Here is a 22,980-nt window from a genome sequence, read left to right on the forward strand (position 1 = left end):
ATCCTTATGAAGTAATTCGAGTAATATTGAAATAATAACAGCATTCGTGAAAAGTAAATGTTTAGTATAGTTTTTCCGATTTCCACCAATATTACCAACTGCAATCTTTAAAAATTTAGCACGTAATCCAATGTCATATAAAAATGCAAATCGCGTCAAATTTAAAAAAAAAAAAATTCAACACCGTGTATATTATATATTGTAGAGAAAATTTATAAAAATTATATATTTCTTGACATTAAAAAAAAACAGAAAAAAAACCTTGAATCTATAATTATATATAAAAATAAATATATTAATAAAAATGCGAACACTTTGTGTGATGCTGCAATAAATTAATCATAAATTTATTTTTAATTATTTCACTAAAAATATAAATACATACATTGTGTTTACCTATACAGATAATTCTTATTCATATTTTTGTCCCATAATTTATATGTATGTCTATACATTCAAAAATATTTTACAGAGAAAAAACTAAATTTTTGTAATTGAAAAAATAGGAACATTTAAAAACATCCACGCAGAAAAAATATTTTAATACAAATAGGCAAGGACCGCATTTATTAATTGTAAATGAGAATAAACACCATCTGTCAAATGGAAGCTATTAACCCAAATATTATCGATTATGTATTGAAATAGCTTTTTGACCTTTTATACATATTATTAATATTATTATTTGAGAAAAATTTATTGCGACACTATTTGTTCCAAAAATCAGGAAAATACTTTAATTTTAATATTAAGAAATTACATGAAAAATAAAAATCTAGCTCAATAGACTTAACAGATTGAATTTAAAATTTCAATTGCAGAAATTCTCATTTTACAAAATTTAATTCTTTTCCTCAAAAAATACCTTTAATATTCTTTTTCTTTAATTCGAGAAAAACTTGTAAAATATTGTTGAATGACTAGATATAAGAAAACCTCTCATCTATATGTCTTGAACAAGAAAAACATAAAATAATTAAACTGGAAAATCTTAACCGTGATATTTTTCCTAGCAGTACTCTTAACCGAAATTCAATGCAATCTTTATTTATTGTACAAAATTTAAATGTTTAATTGCATTTATATTTTATTTTTAACTCAGCACGGCTCACAACAACATAAGAAAGGTATTGTAATTGCGTCAAATTTCATTGATAAATTTCACAGACCTAACTTTTGAAGCATCACTGATAGCCGAAAACCTAATAATCTAAGTCTTAAACAAAAAATACCCAAATTTCTTGAAACTTTGTAAATCATTCTTTGGGAAGATGATGTAAAAAATATTTGCGCTGGTATGGTACAGAAAACTTATGTGTTATTAATTTAACTACCTATAAGTATCTTGAATATTAAAATACATACATTTAAAACAAAAAATTTCCATCTTCCCGTCCTGCTCTTTCGTCTGGCATATGCTGTAGTAGACTGTAAAATGTAGATGAATAATGTGATCGGTTATATGCTGTTCTTCTGCTATTTTTTTGTGCATTTTCAAATTAATTAAAATGAAAAAGTGTTCTTAAGATGATGATCCTTTAAGACAGTCCTGTGTAAATAATAGTGGAAAAAAACAATTTTTTACACTTTTTTAAAGTTTTTAAAGGAACAGAGAGAACAAATTTTTTTTTCCATTTTTCTACACAAAAAAAAAATAGATTTATAAAGGACGTTAAAATTGCATTTTACATTCTGAGATCAGAATGAAAACTTTTACAGGTTATTAAAACTACCTTTATTATTAAAACTACCTTGATTAATTACCTTTTTCTCAACTAAATTAAAAATATAGTTCTATCTTTCGGGAAATTTAAATCCGTTAATCAATATTTTAACTTGGGCACAATTTTTTGCATATTACAGGAAATTGTAAACTATAAATCAAAAAATTTCACTATAAATTGATCACTAATATTTATTACAATTGCAATTTCAAATAAATCCAAATTTTCTCTTCGTTCGAAAATGTAATTTTGAATAAAACAAAGTCTCCTTTTTGCTCCTTATATTGTAATTAAGTTCACCTTAAAAAATTATTAAAACAATAACATACTATTTATAGTTTTTTCCAAATTATCATCTTTCAGACCTTATTTTATTTGAGATAACAAAACTGTACACACAATTGCATACTCTTCACAATTGAAAATCATAAGGATATGCATACACCTTCATACATGCTAGACTCATCTAAGGACATATTATTTAATTCCTTTTACTATACTAAGCGTTAGTATATAGCATTTTTAGTTTAATTAATTGAATAACATGAAAACAACATGGAAAAGAGAGAATTTTATTTAACTTAATGAAAATTTCTTCATGCAACTGCAGAACAAATGGATGACGTAATCAAAGAAACGAGTTAAAGGCAGAAGTTAAATTATTAGTGTATTAAGCACATTACTTATTAATTTCACAACTATGATGTTGTATTAGTAAAATTATAATAAGAGAATTTTATATTTTTTCTCTCGTATATTTACAAAGCTATTTTAACAATATTCTCTTAATTATCTCATTCGATCTCCCTTCTTTAAAAAGTTTTATTAAGAGAAAATTGAAATTAAGCGTTAGAATTTGAAAAATTTTAAATTCAGTTATTTGATAGAAGATCACTTGTTCAGTAATAAAATAATATTTTTGAAGAAAATAATAAAAATTGGCGGAATTTTGTAGATTAAACATTAAAACGTAAACAAAATTAAATAAAAGAAAATCAAAACGAATTATCTGTCTTAAATTTAATTTGTAAATAACAAGAGTTCAATATTTTGCGGAAATTTACAATTAAAAATTTAAAATTCAATTGATTTACAATAAGAAAAAGAAAAATGAATAATCCTGACATAAATTTCGATTTTAATTATAATTATTATAAAGATTTATTCAAAAATCTTAATTCTTTTAAAAATGAAACGAAAACAAATTTATATGATAATTATTTAAAAGAAAATAATGATGATGATTATTTAAATAAAAATATATTATTTTTGAATAATAATTATAATGATAGTGATAATAGCAACGAAAATAATTATTATGATAATATTAATTTAAAAAACATTCTACAAGAACTCAATAAAAATAATAATGTAAATTTAAATTTTTTATTAAATAGTACAAATAGTAGTAATAATAATTTTAATAATGAAAAATTATTATTTGATAAAAATTACGATAATGATTATTTAACAAGAGTCACATATTCAGTACCACATAGACATGGTTCAGATTATACACCTGGTATTATTGTTTTATCATTAATAGCATTAGCTATAACATTTATAGGATTTGTATTGTGCTGTGAAAAGAAAAAAACTATAAATAGAAGAGATTCATTTGATTATTCTGGTATGTAAAAAATGACTACATTATTTCATGATACATATATTATAATGCATATATATAAAAATAAAATGTTAAAAAATTGCAATAATGATCGTATTATCTTAAATATATTAATAAACTGCCGAATTGGAAATGAACAAAACGAGAATATTGTAAAATTAATTAAAATTTTGGGTTCAAACCCCGGTCAGGTCACTATAAAAATTATATTCAATATTATTATAACTTAATATACAATACTAATAAAAAAATATTATACAAGTAATTTTCAAATATTCCTAATATTCGATATTAAAAAAAAACTAAGAAAAATAAATAGTAAATATTAATAACCTCAAATAATTAATATATAAATAAAAACTACGGCAGGCTAGTCACCTACCTAGTTAAACCCTATGACGCTATGAAACTAGTGCATGAGAAATCATGCACTAGCCCTATGCTCCTTCTAGGAGTGAACAAAGGAAAAAAAAAAAAATTAAAATTTTAGTAAGTCTTTTGGTTTAAATTGCAGTTTTCAATTAGAACTAGAAAAAACTTTCAAGACAAGAATTAAAATAGAATTAGAAAAACAAATTTTAAATTATAAATTGAAAAAAATTTTTAATCAAAATGCCATTGAAGTTACGATGAAAGAACTACGTTGTATAACTTAAAAATTAACTTAAGAAAATCAGAAAGTTAGGCTAAGTATTCTCTTTTCACAACCATAATTAAATTATTATTCAAGCTTAGGCAAAATACAAAAATTATAAAATTTGAAAATGGCAAATAATAAAAGTTAGCTCTCATTTTGTAAGCAAATAATTTGCTGTATATATGTATGTAAATATATAGAACTACAATATAAACGTCAATATTTATATTAATATTTAAACATATATTAAAATTGAACGCTAATATTTGACAAAGTATTAACTTTTATTATATCAACATTAATTTGCTTAGGCAGCTGCATATTTGCCTATGTAAAATGACATACGTAATACATTTTTCCATACTTAAATAATATGCTCGTATTTAAGTGAAAATTGTTGCACTCAACACTCTACTATTACGAGTACTTTTTTAATTAATTCAACGGCATCTTATATGTAACGTATGTTAATTTTTGAACGTACTTAAAACTGTTCTCATATGAAAAAATTTATTATAAGTTTTGTCATATTATATGTGTACATGCATATCATACGAGTATGAGTAAAATCATACAAGTGTATAACCATACCCATATTATGTATGCAATCTAAGATTATAGAAAAATTTTAAAATAATTGCTATTGACATATAAAATGATTTCAATAACAATGTCACTTCGCATTGTCTTACGATTACTGCAAATATATAAGATCATTATTGTACGACAAGGCTATTTTGTTATCTTCACATACCCCCACTATTTACTTTTTATAATGCCATTATGGAAAGAATTTGGAATTTTTTTTAGTGCTATTTTCAAACTGATCTAATTTAATAATTATATTTAAATACTAATTTTTTTATATACATAGGAAATTAAAATTCATATATAAGTTTATAAGAAAAATTAAAAAAAATTTTTCCATATTAGCGTTTTTTTAAAAAATGAAATATGAATGAATAACGCTATTTAATTTGAATTTATTTAAGTGCATATTTGGATTTTAAATTGTTTTTCAAGTTGATTTAAATTTAACTCAAACTCCTAAAAACTCAATTTAAATTTCATTTGATATTATTTTAATTTTTTTTTTTTGTTACATGTAGGAAATAAAAACAGATTTGATAATTATTCATTTATGCAAAAAAATTAAATTAATTACATACGATTTTTCTGTTACTTTGATTAAAAAAGAAAAAAACATGTTAGAATTTTATTGACGAATATTAGATTTAAAGTGATTATGAAATAAAACTGGTATTTTTTAATGTTGTAAAGAACGCTATAAATGGAAAAATGACATCAAAATAAAGCTTAGTGAAATTTTCAAAAAGGAAAAAAGAAAAATTATAGAGATTTGAGAAAAAAACCCAACGCGGGAATTTCGTTTTTTCTCAATAAAATCGATAATTATTATAATTCGTTTTAACAAAAATCAATCTACGTTAAATTTTTTAAAATATAGTTTTCTACATCGATAGTTTCACGACAGGAATTCCCATGTTATTTCCATTATTGCTAATTTTGAAATATAAAATTTAATAATTTGTAATGGATTTTATGTTATTGGACAAGCTTTTTTAAAATTTTCCAAACAAGCTATCATATACAAAAACTTTATTTAAAAAATTAGGTTGTTAGTATACTCTTGTATTGTTAGTGTAGCCATATTTCAGTCATTTTTCCGAAAATTACTTGTAAGGAATAAATAATCAATTAAACTCAAAATTTCAATAATGTTACGTATATATTAATATACACGTAAGTCATAATTATTAATACGTAATACGTATACTGTCATAATTATTATTTGAAGATGGGTAACAAATTTTAATGGTATCATTTAAGAATACTGCTTTTATGCTGCTGTTACATGTTTTTGACTTCATTATGTAGCCAAAAAATAATAGTCTTATTCAAATTAATTTAAATGTTTTATCAAACCAGTACTCTTATCAAACCAGTCTAAAAATAGCTTATATATACGAGTAATATATTATTCAAAACGCAATAAAATATTATTAAAGTATTTACTAGAATAATTATTTAGGTATAGCAAAAGTGCTGCCATAACTATTCAATAGCAAACTATGTATTTCCTCAAAGATTTTTATACTTTTCAACACTCCTACCATGATGTCATTTTAAATTCTCTTTCTTATTAATAATGAGAGAGCCAAAAAAAATGGTTTACAGCGATTAATATATGAGAGGAAAACTAAATTCATGATTCACAGTGTTACCGTCACAAAAAATAAAGCAACTATAGATTATATCAGAAAACTCTCTATATTTATAAGTATAAATATAGAGAGATTAAAAATATTACAAAACAGAACGAAAATTTTGATTTCATAATGCTAATTACTAAATGCTAATTTTTAAGAAATCTGATGAATGTGACAGTTTAGGATTATAAATTCGACAAAAAGTCATGTGGTGCAAGAAAATATGATGCGACAAACACATGATTTTGTTAAAAGTATAAAAAATTTTATCATTACAATTCACTAATAAGAATTTATAAAGAAATAATGCCATTGTGTACAAAATTGAATCATTGAATAGGCTTAAACAAATGTTCTTAAAAACCAGATTTCAAACTATTGCTGTTAAAAAATTTCTAAGTTTTATTTATTTGGAAGATAATTTACACAATTATTAATGTGTTTTAATTTACCACGATTAAATATTTTCCTATAAGTTTTCTTTACAATTGCTAATATCATATTTTATGCAAAATATTTACAGAATTCATTTCATATTCTGAACCAAAACAAATGTGATAACAATTTTTACGTATACGTTATAAACGTGAAAAAAACCTAATTATAAGAATGCATTCAAATACTTCGAATTATAATAATAATTTACAGGTAAATGTGCCTTGCAACTTTGCTAGTTATTTTGAATTTTAAACATCTAAATTCAAAATTAAATAAAATCATTTAATTAAATAAGTTTTATAATTTCCTTTTAATTTTCATAATTATCAGTAATGCCTGGTGAAATTTTATTTCTAGAAATTTTAATTTAATTTTATTTTTTATTTTCAGGTAAGTTGATGATCATTGGATAATATAATAGTATGAATGTTACAGGTAATATTAAAAAAATTATTAAAAAATTCCATGCGTCAATGAATTCAGTAGTTTTAAGGGAAAATATTTTAATCCGAAAAATCCAGTTTGAAGTACACATATAATAAGTGTACGGCCTAGATTTTATATTCAGAAAAAATTTAGTCTTCTGCATTTTCTTGCATAACTTCAAAACTAATTTAGATATTCATATAAACATAAAAATTTACGTATAAAATTTTAATAGAATCCTAAATTTTCTAAATTGAAAAATGTGAGAACTGAATAAAGCGATTTTTTTTGCTTGCTATCACAGAATTAATAAATGAACCAGCAATTAGTCACATCGCGCGTTGAAGATAACGCCATTATTTTTGTATCTTATTTAATATTCTATATATAAGTATTTAAATCAATATTATAAACTAATATAGAAAAACTAGTTTAATAATAATAACATGCTAAAAAATATGTTACACAATAAATAAAAACATTGAAAATAATTAGGCGCAAATTAAATGTTTTCATATAAATTTATAGACACATCTATGTGTCTAATAGCAATAGGAGTAAAAAGATGATTTTAATTATAGATATTATTTCAAAAATAGAACTTATACATATTTATATACATATGATATGGAAATAAAATGTAGTCTTATATAGGAAATTTCTCTATATTATGTACCTATCACTTATTAAAAATTTAAACAGAGTTTGTGGCAAAATCTGTTGATTCAACCTAGAAAACAATAAATGAAGACAGATGATTAACTGAACAGTAAGAATTTTATTAATTCAATATAATTTAAGGTAAATTTTACATTTAATTAAAGAAAATTAGGCTAGAAAATATTTAAATAACATATTGAGGTTAATATTAAATCTTCTTTCAGTTCAAATTAATATTTTTGAAAATATTTTTGTATATTTAATTAATAGCAATATGTGTATAACAATTAAATTAAATTCTAAAATGCAAATACAAATACAAATTTAATTACAAAATAAAATGGAAATAAGCAAATGCAATTAGCTTGTACGAACTTATTCAGCACGAAACATATCTTGCAAATTTCGTCTTATATGGGTTTCATTGTATTTTATAAAATTTTCTCACTGTGTCAAATGCTTCCAATTGACGTCAGTCATAAATTCGAAAGCGTCGTGACATAAGTGTCATAAACTTATAAATCTTAACAACAAAAGTAACAGAGTAATATTAAATGTGATCAATAAAATTTTAATAATATGTTAATTGCAAATATTGCAAATTATTGTTATTTGTAAAATTAAGTGCTTATACAAGAATATAAAATCTTTGTCATACTCGGAAACGACTAAATTTACATAGTGCTCGGTTCTGTTGTACAAGAACTTATTTTGCAATAATATGTAACATAATATCGAACTATATGTAAAAATACATTATGTATATACGAAAAGTAAATATATAATGTTAAAATCCCATACATATTATTAAATCAAAATACAAATATGTAATAATAATATAAATGCAACTACATGAAGTTTTTATCCATAATATTAAAATTTAAATAAAAGACAAAACAAAATTCAAGGTGTTTTCGAAAAAAATAACACTGTCAAATGATCAAATTTTAATAACATCAATTTTAAATATGTATAACACACTAATAATTCAACACATATACACATGCATTGATTTGCATGCTTGTATACTTATACTTTGTATGTGTATATTTAAATTTATAATATGACAAAATGTTGCCAACACTTCATTTATCTTTTATTGAAATGTGAAAATTTTAGTAATTTAAATACATATATGTATATATAAATAAAGTAAAATTTATTTTTTTTCATAAAACTTCAATAAAGGTGGCAAAAAAAATTGTATCTTAGTACCGAGCTCATCCAAAAATTCGACGATTAAAGCTTTTTAATTTTGTTGTTACTTATGTATTTTATTTTATTGTTTTTTTGCTTTTGTATTTTTTCTCGCACTTGTTGTATCTGGTTTTCCCATTCCCAAATACTCCAAATTCCTAACCAATCACGTTTTTAATAGGTACGTATAATTTAATTAATTTCACGTTTTTAATTACTTAACGGAATGAATCCACGATTCTAATTATAAAATTTAAATTTAAAAGATTAACATTTATATAACCCATATTCTGTTACTCACATCACTGAACGTAATGGGTTGTTATTCAAAAATGTTGTAATTTTCTGAATAAAATTAATTTCGAAAATTGAAATTTCTATGATAGGAACAAGAATATTTGTCAACAATATTCCATCACTTCAAGATAGGCGACTAACAGAATATGAATGATTGCTTATGATTTCAAAAAATTCAGTAAATTATTTAAGTCGAATAAAAATTGCTTGATCCTTGTTTTTCAGCTAGAAACTTAAATGCTTTATTGTGGAATTAAATTTCTAAATTCTAGTACAATTTCAAACTCGTTCCAATAGTTTATTGAAATCAGCAAATGAAAAATAATACTCAAACTTCGGAATTCAGAACAAGATTTTTAAATATTTTTTTAAGGAATGCAAATTATAAATTGCAAATATTACTGAATTTTTTTTTTGAAACTAACAAAGCCAAACACATAAGTTTTATTAAGAATATTGTTTTATTGCAGTAAAAATGTGAATTAACAGCTTAAGTACATTCACAAATTTTATTAAATTTAATCATCTCTGTGTAGTAAAGAGTTATGCAATATAAGATAACACAATAACAAATCTTTAACGTTATATGTCGCGCCTCTTTAAAGTCTAGTCAACAATATCAAAAATAAATTACATATTTTCTTTATATTTTCACAAAATAAATTGAAACTTTGCCAATTTAAAACCATTTATTTTGTTAATTATAGCTTCATTCAAAATATTTACTTATGTATACGTATGTATATACATTTATTTATATGATAATACGAGTACTATACTAGCTTTAGTACCTACATATGCATATACACATAATTATAGCTGCTTATCTTATTGTTGTTCAGATCAAATATTATTGTACGCTCATTCTCACATCTTAAAAATTTTAAACTTTTTTTTTTAACTTTTTATATTGTATTTTAATGGGTTTTTATTATCTGTGTATATTTTTGTCAGTACAATTCATAATGTTGAGATAAAATGGATTTTTAAAATTTCTACGTAAAAATTTGTTATTCGGATAATTTTGATAGAAAAATTTTAACATTATTAAAAAAAAAAACAAAAAAAAGTAATTTTTAATTTGTTTATTAACTTAAATTTTAATAAAATGGCGTTCTCGGATGAAGATTTTAATGAATTCAATAATATTGATGATGTTTTAAATTCTAAATCAATGTTAAACAGTGCCGGCAATAATATTACTTATGTAAATAATAACAATTTTAATGAAACAATAGATACAAATATTAAAGAAAGGTACCCAATAACCAAACATGTAGCTGAAATAATTGTTTTTTGGTGTATAATATTAATAGTTGTATGTTGTCTAATAATTTTATATCACAAAAGGAAAAATTTCAAATCACGTTATGTGTTTCTAGGTATGTAAATCATTCAAATTAATTATTTTATTATAAAATAGACAAAAAAACATTAATACGGATTATAAGCATTTAAGTAAAACATGATTTCGAGTAAATACATAATACTCTCAAAAAAGAACATGTAAATTAATTTTTTAATGTTCTATTAAATTTTTATTTACATTATGTGATCATGTGATCGAATTTTTAAAATATACAGTATTGTAAAAAAGAAAACAGACACAGCAATTTACCTTTAATTCCAATTGAGAGAGTATTTAATGTATTTTAGTGTCAATACAACAGAAAGTTTGATTCAGCCGTGAGTAGAACAATTCGAATAATGATAATTGTGATAATCACTTATTGATTCATTAATATCGTAATTAAGATTACGATATAAAGATTATGATAGATTGAATTGAAGTGATTGAACGAAGAAAATCTTACTTAATCTTATATTAATAATGTAAGATTAAGTAAGATTTATTAAATGTATCAAGTCATTTACGTTCTCATGAAAATAAAGAACCCAGAGAAAATCTGTGTGTTAAATCTTGACAATTTGACAATACCTGTCATAAGTATGTTAAAACTTAAATGTTTCCTTCAAATTAAATTTCTGTGGCTCACTCTAAATTAAAATAACACTTCTTTCTTAATTGTTATTTAAATAATTTTGTAGAAATGATTGCATTATACGATATACGTATGTATGTATATATCGTAATTTAAGAAAAATCAATATTGTTAAGTGTCCTTATAATTAGGCTATAAGGGAAAATCAAGGTTATAAGGGCTATTAGATTTGCTAAGTACTAATTTTGATCTAACGAATCTCGTTGTAGTGAACAATAATTTGCGAAATGAACTCATCTAGAATACTGTTATTACATAAACGTATATAATAAGTTATATGTATGTATATAAGAATTTGCTTAAAAATTTTATAAAACGTTTTCAGCTTACTAATCTTTAGCATGTTTTTTTTAATGTTAATTATTTAAAAATTATTTTAAGTCATCATTATTACTAATCCAAATTCCACATGAATAAATCTTGCTGTCATATTGTTGATGTCAAAATAATGTCAACAAAATATTTAAATTACGTTCTCTAATAACGATTACATTATAATTTTATTTATTTTCAATTTCTTAAAGAAAATAATGAAAATTTAGTGATTCCTAAACCATAATGGATTTCGGAGTTATATTTAATTTTCAATTAAAAACAAAGCATGCACTTCTTATTCACATTGTACTCTGAAATTTAACTACGATCAAGTAATTTTTTTTTTGTGTGTGGAGCACTTTTTAATACGTGACCGTAAACGATTTTTTATTATTATGCAAATAATGAATAATTAAAAGCAATAAAAATTAAAGTCTTATAGTTTTTTTTAAATACACTAGATTATTACTTTTAGTATTCTAATTTTTTCTTCTTCAATTACTTATACGCATACGTATATATATATATATATATATATACACACATATATATAATATGCATTATTATTAAACAGATATTTCAAAAAATTTTAATAATATTTTGGTGAAGGCACAGTTAAGTTTATAGAAAATAGACCGTAATTAAATAGACTACAATTAAAGGTAGTACGTGAAAAATTTTGAAATTTCTATAAATAATTTACAGAAATGCATTTAACCTATACGTAACACTCAATAAACTGGATACTTTATTTACGATATTACGGTTCTACTATAATTGCTTTTGGTAATTTATCGATTAAAGTAATTTAATCACTTTCCTAATAATCTCATCAAACCAAATGCATATTGTCCAGAAACAATATTATATGAAATTTAAGTTACTCTTATTACTAACAAAAATATTTTGCCGCTTATGGTTTAACATTTGTTATTTTCTTTTGCGCCAAAGCTATAAGAATTTTACAAAACCAAGCGTAAAGATTAAATCGCTCTAAAACTAATAACGTGTAATTTTTTAAGTATAAGAGTTTTGTTAGAATTAATTTCATCAAAGATTATTTAAAACTATCGATTACTATAAGAATATTCATAGATTAAATTTTTCTCGTAATCAAGTATGTTAATTGTTAACCTAGAAAAATGGGAGAAAAGCTTAAATCCTAATGGCAAAATACTTTTTTTTCAATTTTCAATTATCTCACATTTTATTCTAAATATGATATGAGTAATTAACTAAGAAAATTCTAAATATTCCTTATAGTTATTGACATAGAAAATATTTTATTCAAAATTCAGAAAATTGTTAATATTAATCTTCAGCCGTTTCAGCTCTACGAGTACAAGTGCTACTGTACACAATTAAATTAAAAATTACTTTATAGCAAATATTAATCGATATTCTGGATTTGCATTCTAGGTGCATATAATTTATTAGACAGCGTTTTTTTCACACTGAATATTTAATTAGTTTTTTTTCATTTTTGATTTCTTTTGTAATTGCCAGATTATATTCATAAAAGATTGTGATTTGAATATTATAATAGAAATAATGAAAAAATTTTTAAAATGCAAATTGCTTGATCATCCCCAAAATTTTTACTACAATTATGTATAATATGAATTGATGCATATATATTGTACACAGAACGATCGATTTGTCTAGTAAAAACTTTCAACAGTATAAGCACTACATATTTGATTTATAGTCACATTTAATAGAAAATAAGCAAAACAATATTTAAGTTACTTTTGAAAATAAAATTTATACATTTCAGCAGTTTCGAACTTATAGTACTAATTCATATAATACTAATTTGACAATTTTTTAAATATCATAGAAAACAGGAATATTACGAGTATATCTATATTAATAGTTTGTTATTATAAACTTGGTATATATTTACAGAGGTTATTACCTTCATTATATAGTAACACTTTAACATCACATAATTAAGTTGCAATGTTAAATGGCTGTGTAAGACATATTAGGGGCGGAATCACAATTTTGGAACAGGTTTTATGGAATACACAATTTTTATTGAGCGAGAGCCTTATAATAATGAAAATGCCTTTTCAATATTAAATATTTTTGCGAAAATTTTAACTATAACCGTTTCGATAAAGCAATGAAAAGTTTTTGCATCTCACAGTTTCCATCTTTACAGTTACATCTTACAGTTTAATCTATATATTATAGTACTACTTTCACATCATTATCCTGCATGTACATTCTACAGTCAAGGCGTAAAAAATATTTAAAAACCTTTATTTTATAGTTGTACCATTATTTGAATTTATTGACACAATATTCCCGATTAAATTTGGATAAAATTTCAATCAAGCACTTAAAAAAATTTGAAATTGAATGATTTCCTTGAACTTTAGAGTAAAAGTTTGTTCAATGCAACTGTAATAAAATTCATTTACGCAAATTTTAATTTTTTTAATTAATATTTTGATATTACATGAATATGAAGCTTTAATAGTCCGAATTTGGAAAATTTTGCATTATCATATTAATTCAATTTAGAATGTTAGCTATAAATGAACTGCAACTTAGTTTCGTAATTTGTTAACATAAGTCTTAGGTTTAAAATGTAAAAATAAGATAACAGTTCTTTGAAATCAAATCAAATATCAGCATTTTTTTTTCATTTGTTTGTTTAATAAACTTAGATCAAAAAGGTAAATAAAATTAAAATTACAGCATAAAAAGGTGACTGCATAATGCACTTACGGAAAGTATACATATCCACACATATTCACACGTTTAAAAAATTTTTGGCATTAAAATGTTGTTATTAATTACAACAGATAGTTTCTTTTAAACTCTTTAAAGTTTAAGTTCCAAATCTATCCTTTAATTAAGTATAAAATAATTAATAAATGATAAAAATAATGCACTCCAGTTATCAGCATTAAGGGAAATGAAAAAAAAGCTCTCATTTATCATTTGAAAGCAACATTTCAAATTAATTCAAGTTCGTAAAACAGCACATTTTCCCTTAATAATTTAAGTCTAGACCTTGTATTTATACCTTTGTAATGGAAACAAAAATTAAAGTGTTATAAAATTTCGAATAAGAACACCGAAGAAAGAAAGCAGTTATAGAGAAATTTCTTTTTGTAAAAAAATTTTTTTTATCGATACCACAAAAATATTTAAAATAGAAATCCAGCCAAGTAACCGTGTGGAGGAAAAATTATTTTTAAAAATTAGCATATAACCAATTTAAGATAACAATTAAACTGAAAGGCTCAATTTAGTATTAAAAGAATCAATATGCGACAGAACAAATAAACTTTCTCCTCTGGTTTTATAAGAGAAAATTTGTTAAAAACTTGAATTTTCACGATTTTGCAGAGCTGTAACTTAATGATTTGGTGCGGAAAAGGTAGAAATTTTTTTCTAGAAGATACACTACATTCTAAAACAAAATTACCTTTCACTAAGATCTATTTGTATTTGCTAACGAATATTCTATTTGTAACCTTTTTCAAAGTTTGTAGAAAGATATGAAATAGTCGCACAGACAAATGGGCAGATAGAATGAATAGGATAATTTTTTTTTAAATTTTTGAAAATATGCTTAAAAATAAAAAAAAATCACCTTATCAAGAAAAGTGGATGATAAAAGCTTGGAGTAACTTCCTGTTGAACCAACGCCTCAATTTATTAAAATATAGAACGAACGAACTAGAAGTAATTTAGTATCGCCCGTTTATTGAAGCACTTTATTAGAAAGTAAAAAAAGGAAGAAATAAAAAATTTAAACGTGGTTTTTGGTGTTCATAAAGTTTTGCATATTTAAAAGAGTAAGAATATTAATTTTTTAAATTTTAAATAATTTTAAACAGAGTGCACAAGTTTAAATAAAATGGCTGCTATTTTATTTTATTTACCACTGAACAATTTTCCGATTATTTTATTGATTGGAATAAAATTTTTTTTCTCTCTTATTTAAATTGTTAAGTAAAAACAAGAATAAATTAAAGAATATGGCAGCCATTTCATTTAAAATTAAATTCAATGTTTCGATAATTTTTTTAAAACCAATTGTAACATCTATTTTGCTGTCAAATATGGCATCACATTATACGTTCATTGCAGTTGAAACATTGAATTTCATATTGAATTTTTTTTGTTTTCTATTTTGAATTAACAAATTGTATTTTGGAACGATTTATGTATATAATAATTAAATAGAATTTAAGCATAATTGTAAAATTTAAAGAAAAAATTTTCAAGCATTTTTCAAGCAACAGCATACTGCATGACTGCATTTTTAATTTTGCCTAGAATTTTCTAAAATTTTCTATTTACTTATTATTATATCTTATCACTGATTCAACATTAGAATACAAAAGTTCCCCTATCTGATAGTTACATGTGGTTACATTAATATCCAATATTTGATAAACCTTTATTATTTAATATTATCCTGTTACTGTGATTATATTTTTTAATTGTAATTTTGTGCTACAAAGAAAAAATTCCTGCTCTACATCTAATTGAAATTTCGTACTTTTTGATTTATTTGTTGTAATCGTTAAAAGGTTTTTGTTAATTATTTTGCAAAATTGTAAAAAAATTATAAAATTAATTTCATTAATTTATAACGTTTAATTAACACGTTTTTGAATTAGGAAGAAAGTACGAGATATGAAGGAGTTAATTATTATATTTAGAGTTTTATATATACATAATAAGTGCATCGGTAGTACATAGCTTATTTTTGTAGTATAAAACTATATTTAAGTTTTTCCCAGAGTCAAAGCTTCTGCCTTTTAAAAAATATTGAAACGCAAAACCGAAATTCCAAAAATATTTCGAATTTTGTTAGAAAGTGTATATCTCTGCATTTCTAATGCACTTATCAAATATTTCCCTACTTGCGTTCAAAATAAAAAAAAAAATAGAAAAATTGCATAATTTTTCAAATTCATAAGTTCTACACGTACATGCATATGTGCGAGGATTTATGTACATAATGATAATGACTATTACAAATAAGTATATTTACCTAAACTCTCTTAAGTGGAAGACTCAGTGTTTTGGTAGAAGAAAATTTCTAAAATGAATTTTATGAATCGAAGTTTTTGTGCAGCGCTCCAAGTATTTTTAATAAACAAATTAATATTCGGAAATTTCAATTTTTTTATTTTTAGAATTTATATACAGTAGTACACTGACATTGCTATGTATGTGTAATAAATTTTTAATTAATTTTTATAAAAAAAGAAATCTATTCCTTTTAAGCATATGAAATTATTCCTATATTTTATAAAAATAAAAGCATACAAATTTTACAAGCTAATATTACGTCATAATGTCGAAAATTAATGAATAACACTGGCCAAAAATAACATTAGAATGTTATGTACATACTTATGTACTTTCACATTATGTATATACTTTAAAAATTTTGGTATTTTGGGAATTGTCGGAATTTAACTAATAAAAAAAAAATAATAATAAAAAATTGGCAATTCTGACCGGAATTGCAAAATATTTTTATCGTGTAAATACAAAAACAATTCTTTAAAATTCAATTTTCTTGAAATTGGCGCTTGAATTGACGTTTACATATACATTTATATATATATGTATATATATTCACAATCATAAGACATTTGCCGTTATGGCATAAGGCATTTTTGATTCTGCATTCTGAATTTCTTAATAAAAATAATAAATTTTATATGATTTGTAATATTTCTTCTTACTTTAAGATTCTCTAAAGAAGTATTCTTAAAATACAATAGTACAGTTTCATTAAAATTCATTGAAAAAAAAAAATAAGTTTTCCATAGTACATACATGTTAACTTATTTTTAGATTTTGATCTTATGGTTTGGTTTGACACCTCAAAATCTGTTTGTATTTTTAAAATTGTGTTTTAAAACGTACTGTTCTTATACTCTAAAATTTTTTAAGTATAATTTTAACATTTACTTAATACGAATGCGGTTAGCTACCCAATATGTATAAAAGATAACCTTCTGTAAAGCCCTTAATATAGAAGGTTTCCGTTTATATTAAGGGATGTATACACGAACATTCATTCAAATAATTGATAAAACGAAATTAAAAAATTGCAGTAAAACGTTTTTTAAAACATACTTTTATAATAGCATTTTTAGGGGCACTCGTAACAAAAAACCAAATATTTACACAAAATGAAATTGCCGAAATTATACATACTTGAAATTTCAATCAAAATATAATAATAAGACCAGGATTTTTATTTTTTAATAAAGAAACATGTGTCTATCATTATCTTAATAATCTAAATTTAATTACAAAAATTTAATATTTAGAAAATCCTGCTAATAATTATAAAAATAATAATATATGAAATATATATTATTTATAAAAATAATTTTATTAAGTTATCGAATTTATAATTTGACGTCGAATCAAAAATGTTAATTAAAATTTTAAATAATTGTTTGAAAAATTAACATTAAAATAAAAGTCTTTGAAAATTTTTAAGTGCAAAACAGAAAATCAAATTTACAATATCTTATGCCAAAAATTACATGTTAACTAACATTATAAAAATCAAATTTTAAAGCATTAATTTAACGCACCTATACATTTATCGCTTTAATTTAAAATGAATACTGGTGCATATGTATATGCAAAAATATATGTATGTATAAACATGTAAATAAGTGTATGTAGTATACGACATATATATATATATTTAAACTTGACCGTGATCGATTATATTTGCCTGTACATACATTCATGTATTTTATGTACGTGCTTAATTTATGTTAATATGCTCTATATTCATAAATATTTACCTAAAATATTATATCTATGTATATGTATTCATTTGAAAAGTACATACATATATTCTCTATACATACTTGTATACCTACATTTATATATACAAATGCATTTTCTCTTATGAATTATGATGCAATTCTATATGGGAAAGCTTTTCAGATATAATTCTGAATTCGTGAAGAAAACATCTGTTGTAAGAAAAAAAGTTAAAAAAAAAAATTTTTTTTTGTGTATTTTTTATTTTATTTTGAACTTAACCTCTAAAAAATAAAGTGCGGTTTTTAAAACAAATAAAGAAAAATCAAGAATTTCGACAAATCAATAAACAATGAAAATTATTTTCAAAAGTCTTCCGGTTAATGATAGTGAATTAATTTCCGGGAATGATTTTTCCTCAAATTACGAAAAAGATTTACTATCAAATATCATAAGTCATTATGATGATGATATTGATGATAATAATTATCATAAGACTTATGTAAATGATTTTTCACAATATAATAATATGGCTGCAATACAAGATTCAACAACAGATAAAATTGAAATCATAAGTTCTCATCAATATAATCTAATTGAAAATGCTGAAAAAATTCAATATTATATTTCAATAATAATTGCAATTATTGGAATATTCATGTTATTAGCTCTAATGATATTTTTGCAAAAAGAGAAAAAATCCAAATTGAAATATTTGAATAAAATTAAGGAATATTTTTGTACAGGTATGTAATTGAACTTAAAATTGTAAAAATAGGTATATACACAAATAAATTTACTAACTATATACAAAACTATGATATTATTGTGTAATAAATTAAAATTTCCACTTTTATTGTTGGATTTATAACTTGCATTAATTATTTGAATCTCATCTACTTGCAAAATTTTTCGTGATTTTTACAAAATTCATTTTATTTTTACAAAGCACATATTAAGCAAAACACATTTTATTTTCATAATTTTTTTGTTTTTTTTTTTCTACGTAACTCGATATATTTTTAATGTTACATAATGTGCAAAGTTCATCAAGAAACACGAAAATTGTATATCAGTATTGATACTTTTGGAAATTTCATTAAACTTACCCGCCGATTAAAAATATTTTAAACAATGATAAACACTTACTGGTCGGTTTACATGAGTTTGTAAGAGCGAAGTCATAAGATTAAGTATAAGAATTGTAAAATTTATATTTATATGAGATAAAGCGCCGGCATATAATGAGCTCATCTCAGGCAAAGTATGAATTTAATATTCATGGGATAAATATCTTCAATTGAAATAATAAAAATAAAATTATTTTGAAAAATAAATTAAAAAACAAAAAAGTTGGCTACGCATTTTTTTTATTCTGTTAATAATTATGAATTTGATAACATGATTTGCTTCTCAATAAATATGTTATAAAATATCGGAATTACACTATAACTCATATCATAACATAAATCATTTGAATAAATCATAAAGTAACCATTGTCAATTGTAATTGTTTTAAGTTAAATTTCTGAAAAAAAAATTTCCCACAAAGTTTCCTTCCGCTTGAAAAAAATTCCAAAAATCATCATTCATATACAGAAAAACATGTTAAGACTTAAGGATAGCATGTTATTATAAATAATGAAAATAATTAATTTTGACACAAATTTACCATATAAAATTTCTCTTCAAACACTTAGCTTATAATAGCAGATAACATTCGATATAATCTGAACGACGTGTTATACTCTAATTTGTTATAATTATTTTATGTGTAACAATTTTTGATACATAAAAATCTTTAAACGTTTCCCTACTCTTTCGTATTTTAAAAGAAAAAAAAAAGCTTTTGTTCACATTTTTATGTATAACAGTTTTATACCCTCGTCAATTGAATATGTAAAATAAAATTAAAGTAATCAGAAAAATGTAAATGTTTGTTAATTTATTTTAAATTAATAAATTACTTTTAAAATTTTATTAATGATGACGATTACAATTTAACAATACAGGAAATTCTGTTATACTAAGACTAAATTTAATCTCTTATTTGTATCTTATATTCGGACAACATTTTAAATATAATTGTCAAGAAAAATTCTGTTACGTACTTATACATAAAAGTAAACATTTCGTAGGACATATTGGTTATAAGTTATACGTTGGGCATATTGAATGAACTTTGTAAATAAAATGTTATTTCGTAAGAAAACGTATATAATACGTAGGAGTAAAAATTAACATTTATAAATTTAAATATTAAGGATTTGCCATTTACATATTTTATAAATAAAATTTAAAAGATATCCACCAAAATAAATGTGCAAAGTAACCACTCCCCTGTTATTTCAAGTTTTATACCCTTAAACTACTTAGTTAGCTGGAAATATTATAAAAATGTACCGTTCATAAATTAACTTTATGCTTAATAATATAATAGCAATGACTTAGTTATTAGCCAATGAAAAGTTAAATTGAATTTAATAAAATTAATAATGTTAAGGATTTGTAATCAAATTATAATTTCTACAAATTAATTTGTCAGAAGTAATATTTTAAATATAAAATTCAAATACATACGTAAAAACGAATTGAAAATACTTAAACTCTATTAAAATATATCACTGACGTCAGAGTGATATTGAATCAATCCTCTAGCATATTAATTTATTCTGCAAAAATAATTTTTTTAAATTTTACACACCAGACAGCTTTTCTCAAATAAGATTGGGAAAAAAACCTGATTTGCAGTTGAATACTTCGTTCTTGGCATAAATATTTTGGTATATAAGCTCAAGTTATTATTATTATATATATACATTTTATTTGCATCCGTCCATATATACGAATTTGGGAAAATTCCTTTATCTTATTTTTCAGAAAGATTCGCTAACATTTCGTCTACTTATGATGCCATTTAAAATTTCCTTTTAAATTACTCATTTTCCTCATACTTGAAATCTTTGTCGCTTATTCTTAAAAATAGAAGAAATTTGAAAAAGCTTTTCGATGTAATAAGAACGCAATTTTATATTTGGAGAAATCCAAAGTAAGAGATAAAATAGTTGTCATTTTGAAAGCACATACCGGTGTTCTTTTATTTTTCAATCCTATATTTGATTTCTGCTTTCATACTGCATTTAAAACTAATGTTTAAAAAATAAAAAAAAAAAATCAATTTTTTGTAATACTTAAAATTTGTGATTTTATTAGAAACTATTTTCAAAATTTTATAAAACTAAAAATGAATCATGATTCAATGAACTCATCTGAAGAGCTTACTCTATATTTTGAGGAAGAAGAAATTCCCGATTTTCACCCTTATCATAGGAATAGAACCAAATTTGAAGACCTTATAGGATGGATTATTGTAATAATTATTTTCTTCTCAATCATTGGTTGTTGCAGAAGAAAATGGAAAAAAATTTATGAGAGTTCTAATCCAAATACAAGTTCATACGGTACGTTTGTTTAGTAAATTACTTATTTTTTTTGAAAGTGCTTAAATAAAATGATTTGAAATAAATACAAACTCAATTTTTGCTATTCAATATTTACGCATATTTTACTCCACATACTTGGGAGCTACGAATCTTCTATTTTCGCAGACGACAAAGCAATTTCTATTTCTAAAATATTGGCGACCGATATCATTAAAAATATTCAGAATTCTGTAAATATCCTTTCAGATTAAATGGAAAATTCTTATAAATAAATCCACATAAGACTCAAGCTATTTTCATTACTAAAAGGAGAAAATTTGTTTTTTACCTTAAGATAATCTGATAATTAACAATGTGGATATCGAGTGATCTTATCATATAAAAAATACTTAGGTGTCATCTTTGACAAAAAATTAACGTTTAATAGACTTGTATCTTATATAACAAATTCTCACTATTCGCACTCTGCACCCTTTTATTAACAGAAAATTGAAAGTTAGCACCAAGAATAAACTTATTATTTTTAAAGTCATTTGTCAATCAATAATTTATTACCGTGTACCTGAATTAGGTAAATTTGCAAACGTTCACGTTAAAAGGCTCCAGGTTATTCAAAATAAGATCTTGAAAATGATATACACCTTGTCACTCCATTATTCCACTGCCACCTTGCATGATAGGCATAACATAATACTAGAGTCTAATGGTAAATATTATAACAAAATGTGAAAACTATAATAAAGAGTTAATAGAACAGTTATTAATCGATTATTTATAAGTAGGTTTAAATTTTACTAAAACAAGATTTATTTATAATAAAAACTTATTATACGAGTATGTAGGATTTTTCACTTTTTCTATTATTAATATGAACTTAACCAATTGTGCAGGTCCACAAATCTTTAAATAAGTTGAAAAGAATTAATTTAATTTTAGCCCTTAAGCATAGAAACAATAAATATAGATTAATTAAAAAACAGAATTGTTTTTATTGAAAATCATTTTCGAAATGAAACTATAATTATCCTTAAAGGATTCATTAACTTATATTGTCTCAAAAGTATTGTCTCCCTATTATACTATGCATATTTACAACATCTCAATATTTTAGTATATAAGTCCCAGTTATTATTATATATATACATTTTATTTGCATCCGTCCATATATACGAATTTGCGAAAAATTTGTTTGTCTTATTTTTCAG

The 22,980-nt window shown here is 22.9% G+C and overlaps 1 protein-coding gene across 4 annotated transcripts in view; it reads left to right on the forward strand.

Moving 5' to 3' along the window:
• Nucleotides 1–22,980, forward strand: part of LOC129611234 (nematocyst expressed protein 4) — a 100,967-nt gene that overhangs the window by 46,157 nt on the left and 31,830 nt on the right. Inside the window, exon 1 of one of the 4 annotated variants that reach the window (XM_055524262.1) lies at nucleotides 15,241–15,373. The exons of 2 other annotated variants lie outside the window; for them this stretch is intronic. Coding sequence is in view for 1 of the 2 variants with exons in the window: in XM_055524258.1 (XP_055380233.1) it covers nucleotides 18,685–19,078 (394 nt within the window). In the remaining variant the exon portion in view is untranslated. Of the gene's footprint in view, nucleotides 1–15,240; nucleotides 15,374–18,542; nucleotides 19,079–22,980 lie in introns of those variants that run through there. One more of the 4 variants, XM_055524258.1, reaches the window with a different exon arrangement.

The sequence above is a fragment of the Condylostylus longicornis genome, unplaced genomic scaffold (assembly GCF_029603195.1).
Source record: "Condylostylus longicornis isolate FDR11 unplaced genomic scaffold, ASM2960319v2 ptg000048l, whole genome shotgun sequence".
Taxonomy (NCBI): domain Eukaryota; kingdom Metazoa; phylum Arthropoda; class Insecta; order Diptera; family Dolichopodidae; genus Condylostylus; species Condylostylus longicornis.